Below are 14,675 nucleotides of genomic sequence, written 5' to 3' on the forward strand. Positions count from 1 at the left end.
GGATCGGCATCCTTGAATGCTCAAAGAGCTGCCACAGGGAAAAAAATAAGCAAGAGCCACAAAATCCTTTAGTTTAGAGGATAAAACATCATACAGTATATTGTTTTTTCCCGTATGTAAATAATTAACAAAAACAAAAAAAAAAACCTGTGTTGTAATCATGAAATCAATGAACTGCTATGTTCAAATGATGTTGATGTTCAAAAACATTTTGAATTCTGAAAAAAAAGACACTTGGTCAAAGGTTACTTTCAAATAATCCCTTTGAATCTTCCAATTTATTTGAATATTCGTGAAATTAAAGCCAACCTTAAATTATCCACCTATAATGAGCCAAAAATGCAAACCAAAAGTAACAGTATCTGTTTCTGTTTTGTCATCATTTTATCATTGTACTGTAGTCAGCAGTCAACATGAAGTAAAAAAAGACTATTTCACTTAACAAATCAAGTAGCCTATATGTATAATATACAGTACAGTAGCTGTAAAAATAAGTCAATTAATATATAGTTTTACCTGTTTAATATGATTTTTGCTCCTCCTGAACCTCAGCCTACAGTGCCGGCACATTACGGCAGTAAGACACAATTGTAAGCTTTCATCTGTGAGCGATATTTGTTTTTAATGCGGTTGATGTAGCACCTAATATTAAAATGTTCTTTTTTTTTTCTTCCGAAGTGTTCCTTTCTTGGACTTTCTTTGGATTTCCATGGTTTGCCAACCGGCGGTCGAATAGCTCAGTAAACCTTGGCGCCACACTGTAAAACACAACTTGTATTTTTAGGGGATAAAACAGTCATTTAACTTGAAACAAACTTTAAAATATACATGATTGAAATTTATGGCAATAATGTTAGTTAGCACAACAAAGCAAGAAAGTTGTTTACTCCAAAATAATTTGCTGACCTGTTTTTTTCCCTTTTATCTTTAATTTGGAGGGGATTATAAGGGACAACATTTTTGTAAACTCTTATTATTTTACTGTGAAATGTGGGGACATTTTTTTCACAACAACAAAACAACATTTTGATTTCACCCAACTTTTTTTTTTACAATGCAAGTGAAGGTGGTTGTGAGGTATATTTTGAGGGATTACAAAAAAAGTTAATACTCTAACGTTACAGGAGCACCGTAGTCTTCAAATATAGGACCTAAAATTTAAAGAAAATAAATGAAATACTAATTATTCATTTTCCAAACTCACAGAGAGCCACAGCAGAAGGATAAAAGAGAGATTAAAAAAAGTAGTTGGAAGGGTGAACTCAAAATTTCAGAGCAACAAACTTCGATAAAATTTGAAGTTGGCCAATTCAGAAATACAGTATTCAAAAATATTTAAAGTAGCACTGTCAAACGATTAAAATCTTTTAATGAATTAATCGCATATTTCTCCATAATTAATCACGATTAATCGTATTTGTCAACAACATTTTTTTACAAAGCTTGGAACCGATATTTACTTGAGTATGATTTTGGAATTAATATGGAAAAAAATCAAAGTATATTTTGATCTAAAGACTGTTTAAATATCTTATTTTTTTAATGCATGAATACGATGCTTTTCCTGTAAAATACAACAGCTGAACGATACACCAAAGACGTACAACTAATATGGTATTTGAATTTGGCTTTGCGATGTGCGCAAATTATTTTGGATTTCTCCAATGAGCCGTCGCACAACTTTTTAAAGTTATACTATGTAAAAGTCCGTCTCTGTGACAGCGACTCTCCTCTAAGTTTGGCTGCAAAGTGAGCAGAGGTTAGCTGCCGCAGGAAGTAAATAAAACTGAGTTAAAGCAGTCTTCAAAAGCATGAACAGACTCAAGTGTTCCAGGGGCGGAGCCAGAACGTGACTAATGGGTGGGCCTGGAAAAATCACGGTGGGCCTGAATATTTCTCTCATTGAGCACGATCCTCCACATCGTATATTCAAATAAAATGATCAACTGAATAATATGAAGTTCAGAAGTTATGCCATTCTTGATATTCAATAAAAAATAATTTTAATAATTTAACAAAAAATGTAAAAGTATATATTTTTTTCATGAATCTCATTGTGTGGGCAATCTATCAATCTGGGTGGGCCTGTGCCACCCATGACTCCGCCACTGGTTTACACAACCAATTGTCTCTTGTATTGTTCCCCAACTTAAAGATAGAATTAAAAACAACTCAACAAATTGTTTTGGAGGAGACAACTTGCTTGCTTTGTTGTGTTAACCAACATCGTTGCCATAAATGTCCATAATTTGTCATTTAAATTAAAAATCAATTACTGTTTTAGCCCCAAAAAATGCAAATTGTACTTTTATTTATTTGTATTTTTTTTTTACAGCGCACATGCGGCCCTGCAATGCCATGGTTTCGGAATGTGGAAGTCAGCCGCAGTGTCTTTATCACTTTTTTTGTCTCCCACCGTGGTTCCTCCCGTTGGGTTCAGGCACACTATGTGCAAGCCTCTCAAGTGGCTACAATCACTTTCCAGACATGTGAAAAGCTCCTTGAAGATGTATTAAATTGCTCAAGGTCACCAACGCAGTGCGCTAGAAGTGTGTTGCAAACAGACGCAGAGGCTCACACACTTTAAGGGCCGTGATGACTAATTTGAGCATACACACTTTACAGACTGAGGTTTATAATAAGGAAAGAGGTGAAGGTAGGGGGAGTGGGGGAGGAGGCTGCGCTCATCAGAGGACCTCTCAGATCATAACGAGGGATGGAGCGGCGAGCCTGAATGCATCGCCAGCCGACAGACGGACGGACGCCGCCGAAGGACGGAGCGACCTCCTGACCGCAGCCGGGGAGACGCTCGGTGGGTGTGAAATGACGTGGCACGAGGTGAGCATCTTCTGTTCTTGTCTTGCTGTTGAAGTTTGTGGAGTAAGTGGTTATCTAGAATAATATATGTTTCATTTCTAACTGATTTCTGAGCAGAAGTTGGAGACTTTCCATGGGCATTAATGTGAACTTCTGGGATTGAATGGGAATAAATCAAGAATTTACAAAATTGAAGGTTGGCTCCTAATAGGGAAGTTAATTAAATCTTTTTATGTTGGATTTTGGATGTTTTTATTGCACAGTACCTTGAGCTGCATTGTCATGTATGAAAAGTGCTATATAAATGAGATGTGATTGATTGATTGAATGTAGTTGAGCAAAATATATAAAAGCTTCGGATAAGCCACCAATCGAGCGAAGTGGGAAAAAAATGGAGCAATTAAGGAATTGTAAAGCTCTGGCACGTGGGCAAGGAGAGCTATCTACGCATTTTGCACGGATGTCTGCTTCTGACAAAGCAAAAGGTTTATATTATTGCTTGAATTTGAGCTCTTTACATTAAATTACCGTACCCTCAATTCCTCTTTTTTCCCCGCATGCAAAGTTTACAATTTGGAATATTTCCAGAATCCATCATCTTAACTTCCCATCAGGGGTGGAGCCAGATTGACAGACTGCCCACCCAGTGAGATTCATGATTTTTTTTTTTTAATAATAATTAAAAAATAACAATAAAATAATTAAATTATTATTAAATTATCTTTTAATTTTCGTTTTGTTGTGTTTTTTTAATTTGATTGAATATTTAGAATGACATAATTGTGGTTGTCTTGGGAAGTTGTCTGAACTTCATATTCAATTTGTCATTTTATTTGAATATATGATGTGTTGGGACAGTAGGATTGTGCTCAGTGTGAGAAATATTTAGGCCCACCCATGAGCCACGTTCTGGCTTCACCAGGAAATTTTCCACAACTTTGGGTCCCGAAACATGACACGTAACAGCTGACCCATGTGCCTCCGTTCGCATTCTCGATCTTTCAAGGGTCAGCTTTCAAAAGCACTGCTTTGTGTCCTCTCTCCGAGGAGCTTCGTAGCCGTCAGTTCTGGCGAGCCATGATGGCGGAGCTGATCGGCACGCTGCTGCTGGTGAGCGCTGTGCTGGGTGCTTCCGTGCCGGGCCCTGGCGAGAGCCCCGGGGGATCCTTATACCCAGCAGTGGCAGTCGGCGCGGTGATTGTCGTACTCGGACACTGTTTTGGGGAAATAAGCGGAGCGCAGGTATCGCAGTCGGCTTGATTTTGTTCTTCGTTTCAAATGAATTTCAACCCATGAATGTTAAAGTGTTTATGTGCTTCCTGCTCAGGTCAACCCTGCAGTCACTTTGTCCCTCCTGGCCACACGGAGGCTGGATGTCCTAAAGGCTCTTATTTATATTGCCGCTCAGTGTTTGGGGGCTTTATTGGGGGCCGGGACCCTCTACTTGGCTTTGCCCCTCAAAAGCACTGCAGACTACTTCGTCACCAGGGTGTGTTCTTAAATAATGTTCTTGAATTTAACTTTTAACCATCATATACGATGCCTCGCTGAAGGCGGCTGATTTCGGTCATCATGCAGTCATGCAAAAATTATGTTAATGACTATATTATGCAAAAATTATGTTAACGACTAGATAGCAAAACTACCGTAATTTTGAGGAGGCGTGAATGACGCAGTGTGCATGTCAGGTGAGTCTCTTCACATACAGTAAGTTGCCTTTTTTTTTGTATTCATTGACACAAATCAGAAAAGTATAAAAAGCTGAAGACACTTCTGGAATTAAACCTCAAGCTGCTCACTAAACCAAATTCTCACAAGACTTGCTGTCTTTAGGGGATATATTTTCCCCTAAAAATATCGGGTCAATTTGTACAACTTTTGGGTTATTCGACTGTGAAAGTCACCGTATAGACTAATGTTGCTCTTCTTCCTCCCTACTTGTTCCATTGCCATGCCACTCAGGTGCACATTGAGTTGAATGCAGGACAGGCCCTTGGCATTGAAGTCTTATGCACCTTCCAGTTGGTTTTCACAATTTTCTCAGTTGAAGCCCAGCGACGAAGGGAAAGCCCGGAACCAGGAAATTTGGCTATTGGACTGGCACACACTGCTGGAGTCATGATAGGGGTGAGGAGCTTGTTGCAGCTTTGTCCAAAAAAAAAGGTGTCTGTTTGGGAACAGGCTAACAAAAGATCTTATATATTATCAAAAAATAATGATGTAATGTAACAATCCTTCCATGCATCCGCTTCTGCTTATCCAGGTTAGGGTTGCGGGGGTAGTAGCTTTGAGTTATGAGTTGGAGCGGAAGTCAACTCAAGCATTTTTTTGAAGAATATGTTCTATGCAGGCCCACTGGTTGAAACGCAGCATTCTGATTAATATTGTGTTTGTGGAATATGAGTTAAACAACAAAATCCACCCGTTTTTAGGCATGGTTATTATCTGAGCCCTGAGGGTCAGTGATGTCATTTTCAGTTGACAGAAGTTACAAAATGGTTGCCCCCTGAGATGGCTAAAAACAGGTGGATTTTGCTCATAAGCATATTGCCTTGTTTCAACTAGTGGGCCTGCATAAAACATAATCTTGAAAAAAATATGTTTGGGTTGACTTCTCCTGTACGCAGCAAAATCCACCCGTTTTTAGCCATCTCAGGAGGCGGCCATTTTGTCACTTCTGTTGACTGAAAATGACATCACAGTTGCTCAGGGCTCAGGTAACCACCAATCACAGCTCACCTGATTTCTGATGCTGAGCCATGATTGGTCGTTACCTGAGCTCTCATCAACTGTGATGCCATTTTCATTTGCTAGCAAGTGGCAAAATGGCCGCCCCCTGAGATGGCTAAAAACGAGTGGATTTTGTTGGTCAACTCATATTCCACTAACGCAATATTAATCAGAATGCCTTGTTTCAACTAATGGACCCGCATAGAACATATTCTTGAATAAAATGTTGGGGTTGACAGCCACGATTTACGACTCAGCACAATTTGACAGCTAACGTGTTGTTTCCTGGGCAGGCTCGTTTCTCTGGTGCCAGTATGAACCCTGCTCGCTCTCTTGGTCCGGCCATCATCACGGGATTTTGGGAGAACCATTGGGTGAGGACTCCCAGATCGAATGTGTCGTCGTATTGTATCCTTAGCTAATGTAACCTACGTTTGCTGAAAACAACAAAAGGCTGCTGCCGTTTGTGGTTGTGGAGCACTCTACTGCAGCTCACCAACAAGAGTTTTACACAATTGCAAACTACAAAATTAATACAACTCCTGCATGGTCAATCAAAAACGGAGTGGTTTTTTTTTTTTTTTTTTTAATTATTATTTATATTTATTCCTACCAAACAGTTTCTGGCATCCACTTCCATCCACTTGCAGGTGTACTGGATCGGACCGGTCATCGGGGCAATACTGGCCGGTGTGTCCCATGAGTTCTTCTTTGCGCAAAGCGCCTCCCGCCAGAAGCTGGTGGCGTGTCTGACGTGCAAAGACATTGAGATCGTGGAGACGACCAGCATGACTGGCTCGTCCTTGTCCACGGTCACTCAGAACGCTGCCAGAGCCAAACAGGCCCACAAACAAGACAACAACTGAGGGAGCCGAGTGGGAACACGCAAATAAGCGCGCTAGGCCGTCGGACGGCTGAATGCGATGCCTCATATTTGCAAAGACGGAGACAACATTGTTATATTTTCTCCTGTCATTTTTGCATTTGCGAATCGTTAGACTACACGATGCAGGCTCATCAAACCCCTCCTGCATACAACCCCTCCCTCCTTGTTGTTGTGTTGCATCCTGAGGCCCGGAAGGCTTTGAAATGCTAAAGAGCTTCAATGATGCTCTTAGTTCCTACCTATTAGTGTTTGTCTCTTCCCCCGGGCTTTTTGTTCACAATCAAACAGATCTTAGCACATGGGGGGTGGGAGGGGTCGGGACGGCGGGGTCGGGGGTGGCGGGGGGGGGGGGGGGGGGGGGTTAAGTAACACATCAGTGGCAATCCACTTTGTTATTGGAAATTGATGTTTTGTGTGTTGGGCCATGCTAACCAAGAAATACAGAGTGTTGTGAAAATGTGTCTGAGTAACTAGACGTTTTAGGCAAACACAATTAAATAGGTGAAAAGAAAATATGTACCATGTACCGTCCTGCAACGTATTCAAAAGAGAATTTATGGCCAATTTCACAAAGCTTCACAAATGTTCAATACACGCACTGCCTGTAACACGACACATTATCCTTTGTGTCGTGTTCAAATTAGCTTTCCTGTTGGCATATTTCGAGTGAATTTCCTAGAAAACGCAAGCTGCACATTCTTATTTGATAGTTTTCTACCACACAAAATGCTTTTCATAGTGAATTTCCTCCTTGAACCGGGCACAAAGTAAAACATGAAGCTAACTTTACAATTGAGTTGAAGATTACATCTGGTTAGTCTTTGCACATCTGGCTACATTTTTACTTCATTTGAGCGAGAATTGGCTGCGCCGTATTATTATTATGTGTGAAATTGTCACATTTACACATCCTGTATATTAATATCTGTTTTGTGGTGTCTTATGAATACAATGTTTTGCATATATTGTTAATTGTTTGTGTCTCCTAATAAATGAAGACCAATGTACAATGTAAGTAATGTTAATCATTTCAATGCATATTCATCATCATCATCATCTTCTAACCTGACACTGATATAACCAAACTAGCTCATATTCATATGGAATGTTTATACAAATTAGCGTTAACAGATAGTAAGCGGCAACAAATACAGTTAGATTCGGGAGTATTCAGCTTGGATGTAAAATAGACTCTTTCATTTCATTGAGGAGGTTTCATAGGAGGTTTAAAAAGGCACGTTATCAATAAATGCATGCGGCTCATCTGTTTTCCAAAGCTGAGCTATGATTGGTTGTTATCTGAACCCCGAGGGTGCGTGATGTCATTTTCAGTCGACAGTAATGACAAAATGGCCGCCCCGAGAGATGGCTAGAAACGGGTGGATTTTGTTGCTTAACTCATATTCCACAAACCCCAAATTAATATCGTGCAATACCCAATATTCCCCACTACTGTAATACCGTGCAATACTCAACATTCCCCACTACTGTTAGTCTAGTTTTATTTTTATCCAATGCTGTTCCTTACATTTCACTACAGCACTGCAGCACTGTCACTTAGAGTATTTTTTTTTTCCTCTGTACTATGTACAGGCCGAAATGAGTGTTCCTCATATTTTTTATGTAGATGTAGGTTGGTGTGTATACACATGTGTATATACACATGTTGCTGCGTATATCTACATAGGTTTGATTCTAAATGTTTGCCGTCAATGTTATACATTAATGGCCACATTATGCCGCCGCCCCTGTGTGACCTATATCTTTGCTACTGTAACAATGAAAATTTCCCCACTGTGGGATCAATAAAGGCATGTTTATCTTATCTTATCTTAATCCGAATGCTGAGTTTCAACTAGTGGGCCTGCACAGAACATATTCTTAAAAAAAAACAGTTTGGGTTGACTTTGACTTCCACTTGAAGTAGATTTTTCAGGTATTTGTACTTCACTTGGGTATGGACGGTTTAGTCTTCAATTGGTTTAACAAATGTGGAAAGGAGCCATAGTGGATGGTCAAAGATGCAAAGTCCACCCTGGAGAATCCTCAGAACAGTGAGATAGATGCGCTAACAACTTTATTTCAAATCCGTAATGGTGGTGTCAAGGGCAAAAAAACATGTAAAGTAGTTGACGCACAGGAAATGTTGTTAGGGTTTCTCCAATATATTTTCAAAATGTAGTTTTTTATTTGCATTTTAGCTTCAGCTAGTCCTCCCTCAAACATCTCCAGTTAGTCCAAAACGCTGCTGCTGCTGCTGGACTCCTAACTGGAGCTCGTAGGAGGGAGCACACATCCCTTCACTGGCTGCCTGTACATTTTAGAGTTCCTTTTACGATTCTTTTATTTTGTCTTCAAATCTTGAAATGGTCTCACCCCACCTTACCTCTCTGAGCTCCTCTACTCCTACGCACCTGCTCTGTGTCTCAGGTCAGTGGACCAGATGCTACCGGAGGTACCTTGGACTAAGTGGAGCCTCGGAGCGGATCGAGGATTTTTTTTGTTGCCGATCCCGCCCTTTGGAATGAGTTTCCGTTAAACGTTAGGCGAGCCCCCCCCCCCCCCCCCCCCCCGTCCATCTTTAAAACTCGTCTTTGCCCGGCATCGCTTCAGTGTTTGATTGTGTTTTAGTGTTATTCATTTAAGTTGAGTTGTGTTGAGTTTTCAGATATTATTTGCGGTCGTATAGGCAGGGCCGTGCCCCAATGAGTGTCGCCCACAAAACAAGTTTGATCTACAGTAAACTAATCTACACGCCCACACAATGTGCACAAAAGCCGTAACCGCTGCATCGCTGGCAGCATTTTACATTGTGTGTCTTCTTTCCAACACGTAACGGCAAGCTCAGCAATCTGCATTCACTCTCCCCTCCCACCTCCCTCCGGCAGAAAGAGGGCTCTGGACTGCTCAGTAACCCCGCCGTGCACCCTCCGCATCCCCAGTGCACCTCTGACTCGCCCATAGAACCTTCACGCCTCTGCTATTCACCGTTCTGTGAATAATTGTCATCTATGTCGGACAACAAGCGTCGCCCTTTTTCTTGACTTCCAAACACGGTCCGCTTCTCGCTTTTCACAGTCATTTTGTTTGTCTGCCAATCCCCCAAAACAGAGTCACCCTTTCATTTAGCATGTTTGACGTTTAGCGTTGAACCGGGCAAATGTAAGACTTGGCTTTATGTTTGTGTCTTGCCCGTGAGCATTCATAACTCTCACGCGTGCTCCACACAATGCTTTCACAGGGTCAGGCCTTTCGCTCCATGGGTCACTTCACCACTGTTAGCTTTGGGCTCTTCCGTCCGGGGCCTCAACTGTATTATCTGTGCGTGCATGCGTGTGTGTCCGTCAGCATCCGTGCCCCTGGATTGTCATAGTTATATATGTCAACAGATGACATATGCCCCCCCCCCCCCCCCCCCCCCCGGCCCCCCTGAAGACACCTTCTACCTCTGGGCTCCAGCTGCTCTCCACTCCTGTTGTTCTTTGTTGCATCTTGCGGCTCTGAATAAAAGAAAACCGCTTTTTTCGTTGACTCACTTGAGAGAGAGTGTTTGCGCTCATTCTCTTTCTACCGCTTTCAACCGGCCTCTTTTGACAGCCATGTGTAAAGGTGGTGGTGGGCAGCAGAAAGGTTACATTTGTTTGATTTGAGATGTCCATGGAGGCCTCTCCCCCTCCCTCCCTCGGCCCTCCAGGGGGGGGGGGGATTATGGCGTCATTTGGGGCCCCCGGAGGGTGTATTATAAAGCCCCTGTCTGGCTCTCTCCGCTCTGTCAGAGAGGCTAAAGGTTTACCGGACACCGTACCAGTCGATCTCTCGATCTCTCCCAACGCATCTTTCGAGTCGATGCCCACCTTTTCCTGATCCCACCTGAGATTTGTTGAGCCACACTCCCACTCAGCCGACACCTATGTCTTTGAAACAGGTGGACACAGGCGGCAAACGAGCACGACAAAGTCATACGAGGTGGTGAAGATCCCACCGGTGGATTTTCTCAATTCTGGTCAGAGCTGACTTTCAGAGGAATCTAAAGGTTGAACCTTTGTTTGATTGCTGCCCGAGGGTTATCTTCTTCCGCTAAAGAGCGACCATGTGGGAGTTCCGGTCCATGAGTTTTTGGCGGGCGGTCTTTGCAGAGTTCTTCGGGACCATGTTCTTTGTATTTTTCGGTCTGGGCGCCGCCCTGCGCTGGACCACCGGGCCTCATCACATTCTACATGTGGCCTTGTGCTTCGGCTTGGCAGCTGCCACCCTCATCCAGTCCATTGGCCACATCAGCGGCGGTCATATCAACCCCGCCGTTACCTTCGCGTACCTGGTCGGGGCCCAGCTGTCTCTTTTCCGGGCTTTTTTCTACATTATCGCCCAGTGCCTTGGCGCCGTGGCCGGCGCCGCAGTGCTGTACGGGGTCACGCCTGGCAACATGAGGGGCAACCTGGCAATGAACACGGTAAGAGGTCACCGAGGAGGATTCAATAGACTCATTGCATTTGAGGGCAGGTAGATTATTTAAAAACATTTTTTTTTTTTTTTTTAAATCTCACGCGTCCACAGCTGCAACCTGGCGTCAGTCTGGGGATGGCCACCACCGTGGAGGTGTTCCTTACCTTGCAGCTTGTGGTGTGCATCTTCGCCGTGACCGATGAGAGGAGAAACGGTCGCCTGGGTTCCGCCGCCCTCTCGATCGGCTTCTCCATCACCATCGGACATCTCATGGGGGTGAGACGTGCGCAAACGCGGAGACGAGGAGCTCGTGCCAACGTGACGGCCGGGGCGCTTTGTCTTTCAGATGTACTACACGGGCGCCGGCATGAACCCCGCCAGGTCCTTCGCTCCGGCGGTCCTGTTCAGAAATTTCGTCAACCACTGGGTAACATCATTGTTTTCCTCTTTTGCTGCGGTACACAGAGCGTTCTAATACATGCTCGTGCGTGTTCTTGCAGGTCTACTGGGTGGGACCCATAATCGGCGGTGCCATGGGTGCCCTCCTGTACGATTTCATTCTCTTCCCACGTATGAGGGGTTTGTCCGAGCGCCTGGCCACGTTGAAGGGCAGTCGACCCCCGGAGAGGGAGACCCAGCAGGACACCCGCGGGGAGCCCATCGAGCTCAAGACGCAAGCCTTGTAAATCTGACCTCGCAACCGGCACCTGTTGACCCACCTGGGGCTGAGAAATGAGGGACAAGGCCCCTCCTCCACTGCTCATCAACCGACATGAAAACTAACAACATGACAGTCAGGTCTCTCCCCCCACCCCCCAAACTCCTTACTCTGTATGCAGAAGTGGACTTTGTGTTTGCGATAAAAGGCAGGCCTGCTTCTGTGATGGAGTTCGAGCATGTAAACTGTTGTTTTGGGAGGGGGTGGGGGGGCGGGCAGTTCTGATGTAGGACATAATATCACAGCGCAGGCGGTGGTGCAGCAGAGGGGCGCAGGGTGTGGGTGGGCAACACTCTGGGTTTGTGCTTCTTTCCAATTTAGACCAATGAAGATGGGCGTGGTTTCCTACATGCATCTCACATAATCTCCGGTGTAATTTTTTTCCCTCGCTTTATTTTGTTTTCTGCACTTCAGACACAAGGCGATGATGTATGATTACATTTCGACACAATTTTACATTTTACAAATGGCTACATTTTATCTGTGTGTGAGAATTGTTGCGTGAGGGTGAATGCGTGTGTGCGTGTGTGTGTGTGCGCCCGCTTGTACATGCGAGTGTCTTTGCAAGTGTGCATGTGTGTGCGTGCGTGTGTGTGCTAGCGTGTGAGAGATGAAGATTGCCGATACAGTACCTCTTTTTTCTCATTTTCATTGCAGCTCGACTGATTTTGTACCAATCACTATTCATTTTTTGTAAACCCTTTTTAAGACATGACACATGGCTTAATTTCCCACACTGTGATATTTGTGACGATATCCATTTTTACACAAACCCAGCCGTATGCATTCCCCATTTTAACCAGCACAAAAGAAAATGTATAATCTGAGAATTGTAAGATTTGGAGGGGTCTGCTCACTACAGACCAACAGTGCCAGCTTTACATTGAGTCTTTTGTTATTATTTGATCCTAACTGGGATTACCGACGTGTTTCAATAAACTTTCACTTATAATAAATATGCACACATTACATCATTTTTTTCGGGTCACTCCCCTGAAACGGCTTTAAGTTTGCTGCAATAAACACTTTTGGCCAGAAGATGGCGAAAGTGAATACAGTATCTCAATTCTTGAACACTACCATCCTTTCCAACCACAAATATTTAAATATGAGAGCGGGAATACAAGCATGTACTCATTTCAACAATGTGTGTGATTGGAGAGACTTCACGGGACCCTCAAACAAGAACATTTCTGTGAAGAAAAAAAAAAAAAAAGACATTAGCAATGCTAACTCGTAGCCACTTTGCATCGGGACATTCCCCACTTCTGTGGTTCGACATAAATAAATAAGCGGTTGACAAACTTTACACGATTGCCATTCCATATGGTACACACAGTTGATGATGGAAACTAGTTAATAAGTTGACAGAAAAGCAAATGACTTATTCACATTTGATTTAGTTTGTCCAGAGCCCCCTCTGTACCTGCCCCCCTGCACAGAGTGGATGATAAGCAAGGGGTTGCATCATTGCAATGGGTGTTGCACATGCTGACTTGATATACCGTAATGACATAGAGTGGCATTAGATTAAGACAATTCAATTAATAAATCCCGTAAATAGATAATTGCATTGAAGCTATTTAGACAATACAGACAATTGAGAATTTAGAACATTGGTCTAGAACCACCATTGGCCGCCAGTCAATTCCAACAAACAACCATTCACACTCAAACTGCCAATTTAACGTCTTCAGTGAACCTTACATATCTGTTTTTCGAATAAATCCCTGGAGAAAACCCACGCAAGCACGGGACAACATGCAAACCCCACACAGGATGGAGATTCTAATCTCAAATTTCACAACTGTGATGTGCAATTTCTCTATTGTTCTGCCTACATTTAACCAAGTGTTCAACATTGGTTGGAATAGTTGGAAGAGAAAGAAATTGTAGGAGTCATACATTTAAACATCTTTGGGTGTATTGAAAGCATCATCTGAACACGCAAATTACCTGCGACTCAAGCAACACATTTGCGAAAAGTGGTTTTACAGCGGATTGCATGCCTGATGTTTTCCCCTTTTCCCCTTGTTTTCTTTCAGCATATGTTTCATCTAGAATCTGACCTTTACCTCCATACACTTGAATCCATTAGTGTACTTCTCTAAAAGAAATGTCTTCAATGACTCATGTATGCTTCTTCGGGCTCAACATTCATTCCACGCTGATACTGACCTCAATAATTTACACTAAAGAACAAACAGAACCCAAGCCTTAATTGGAAACATTACTTTTATTTTGCATATTCTTATTAAAGGTTACATATGGCTTCTTTTTTTTTTTTAAATAACAAAGGTGGTTCCATATAAACAAGGGACGCACATCCAGCTTCAGTCAAGAATGCGTCTGATTCTACAGCTGGCAATAAAAAGAACAACAACAAAACAACCCCCCACAAAGAAACAACTCTGATTAGGACAATGAGCTGCAAGAGAAGCTCTGACAGTGACATGTATTGCATTTCTCCGCTCGTCTTTCACCATATAACATCTTTGTGATCAAAATGCATCATGTGGCAACAGCTTTGGGCCTTAACCAAGAACAACAACTATTTTGCTCCAATTGTAACAAATTTCAAAAATCTTCCTGCTGCAGCCCCGAAAAAAAAAAAGACCATTAATCCAGTGTCGTCAATGTCAAACCTTGCTTATCATAAGAAATGAGATGTCACCTGAAGGGAGGGAATTAGATCAATATCAGCAGGTAGGATAAAGACAATAAAATGCTCAAATGGGGTGTAGGAAGACAGAGATATGTTGATGAGGCTACCAAGACAGGTAACCTTAAAGAAGAAGTCAACCCAAACATTTTTTTTTTCAAAAATATGTTCTATGCAAGCCCACTAGTTGAAACAGGGCATTCTGATAAATGTTGCGTTTGTGGAATAAGACTTAATCCACTCGTTTTTAGCCATCTCTGGGGACGGCCATTTGTCACTTCTGTCGACTGAAAAATGACATCACAACTACCCAGGGCTCAGGCAACGACCAATCACGGCTCGGCTTTAGAAAACAGGAGAGCCGTGATTGGTCGTTACCTCAGCCCTGGGTAGTTTTGATGACATTTTCCGTTGACAAA

The 14,675-nt window shown here is 42.9% G+C and overlaps 2 protein-coding genes across 3 annotated transcripts; both read left to right on the forward strand.

Moving 5' to 3' along the window:
* Nucleotides 1-2,574: 2,574 nt before the first annotated feature.
* LOC147153025 (aquaporin AQPAe.a) lies at nt 2,575-6,727 on the forward strand. 2 transcript variants are annotated; one of them, XM_086017853.1, is made up of 6 exons: nt 2,575-2,838; nt 3,865-4,059; nt 4,145-4,306; nt 4,780-4,944; nt 5,841-5,921; nt 6,198-6,727. In XM_086017853.1, exons 1-6 carry the CDS (start codon nt 2,596-2,598, stop codon nt 6,411-6,413), a joined length of 1,062 nt encoding a protein of 353 aa, XP_085873979.1. In that variant the 5' UTR covers nt 2,575-2,595; the 3' UTR covers nt 6,414-6,727. The 2 variants fall into 2 exon arrangements, with proteins under 2 accessions (XP_085873979.1, XP_085873988.1); XM_086017862.1 differs by having other exon boundaries at nt 2,576-2,838; nt 3,868-4,059.
* A 3,488-nt stretch (nt 6,728-10,215) lies between these two features.
* On the forward strand, nt 10,216-12,556 carry LOC147153026 (lens fiber major intrinsic protein-like). The gene is made up of 4 exons (XM_086017874.1): nt 10,216-10,883; nt 10,988-11,152; nt 11,223-11,303; nt 11,377-12,556. The coding sequence occupies exons 1-4, from the start codon at nt 10,524-10,526 to the stop codon at nt 11,560-11,562; spliced, it is 792 nt and encodes a 263-aa protein (XP_085874000.1). The 5' UTR covers nt 10,216-10,523; the 3' UTR covers nt 11,563-12,556.
* The last annotated feature ends 2,119 nt before the right edge of the window (nt 12,557-14,675 follow it).

The sequence above is a fragment of the Filicampus tigris genome, chromosome 1 (genome assembly GCF_054856515.1).
Source record: "Filicampus tigris isolate MCC_2025a chromosome 1, RoL_Ftig_1.0, whole genome shotgun sequence".
Taxonomy (NCBI): Eukaryota; Metazoa; Chordata; class Actinopteri; order Syngnathiformes; family Syngnathidae; genus Filicampus; species Filicampus tigris.

Excerpts from the sequence above, each read along its gene's own strand:
- LOC147153025 (XM_086017853.1), top strand. The coding sequence starts at position 2,596 with ATGACTAATTTGAGCATACACACTTTACAGACTGAGGTTTATAATAAG. Across the intron at positions 4,060-4,144 it reads GGGAAATAAGCGGAGCGCAG|GTCAACCCTGCAGTCACTTT; the intron begins GTATCGCAGTCG and ends CTTCCTGCTCAG. Across the intron at positions 4,307-4,779 it reads CAGACTACTTCGTCACCAGG|GTGCACATTGAGTTGAATGC; the intron begins GTGTGTTCTTAA and ends CATGCCACTCAG.
- LOC147153026 (XM_086017874.1), top strand. The coding sequence starts at position 10,524 with ATGTGGGAGTTCCGGTCCATGAGTTTTTGGCGGGCGGTCTTTGCAGAG. Across the intron at positions 10,884-10,987 it reads GCAACCTGGCAATGAACACG|CTGCAACCTGGCGTCAGTCT; the intron begins GTAAGAGGTCAC and ends ACGCGTCCACAG. Across the intron at positions 11,153-11,222 it reads CCATCGGACATCTCATGGGG|ATGTACTACACGGGCGCCGG; the intron begins GTGAGACGTGCG and ends TTTGTCTTTCAG.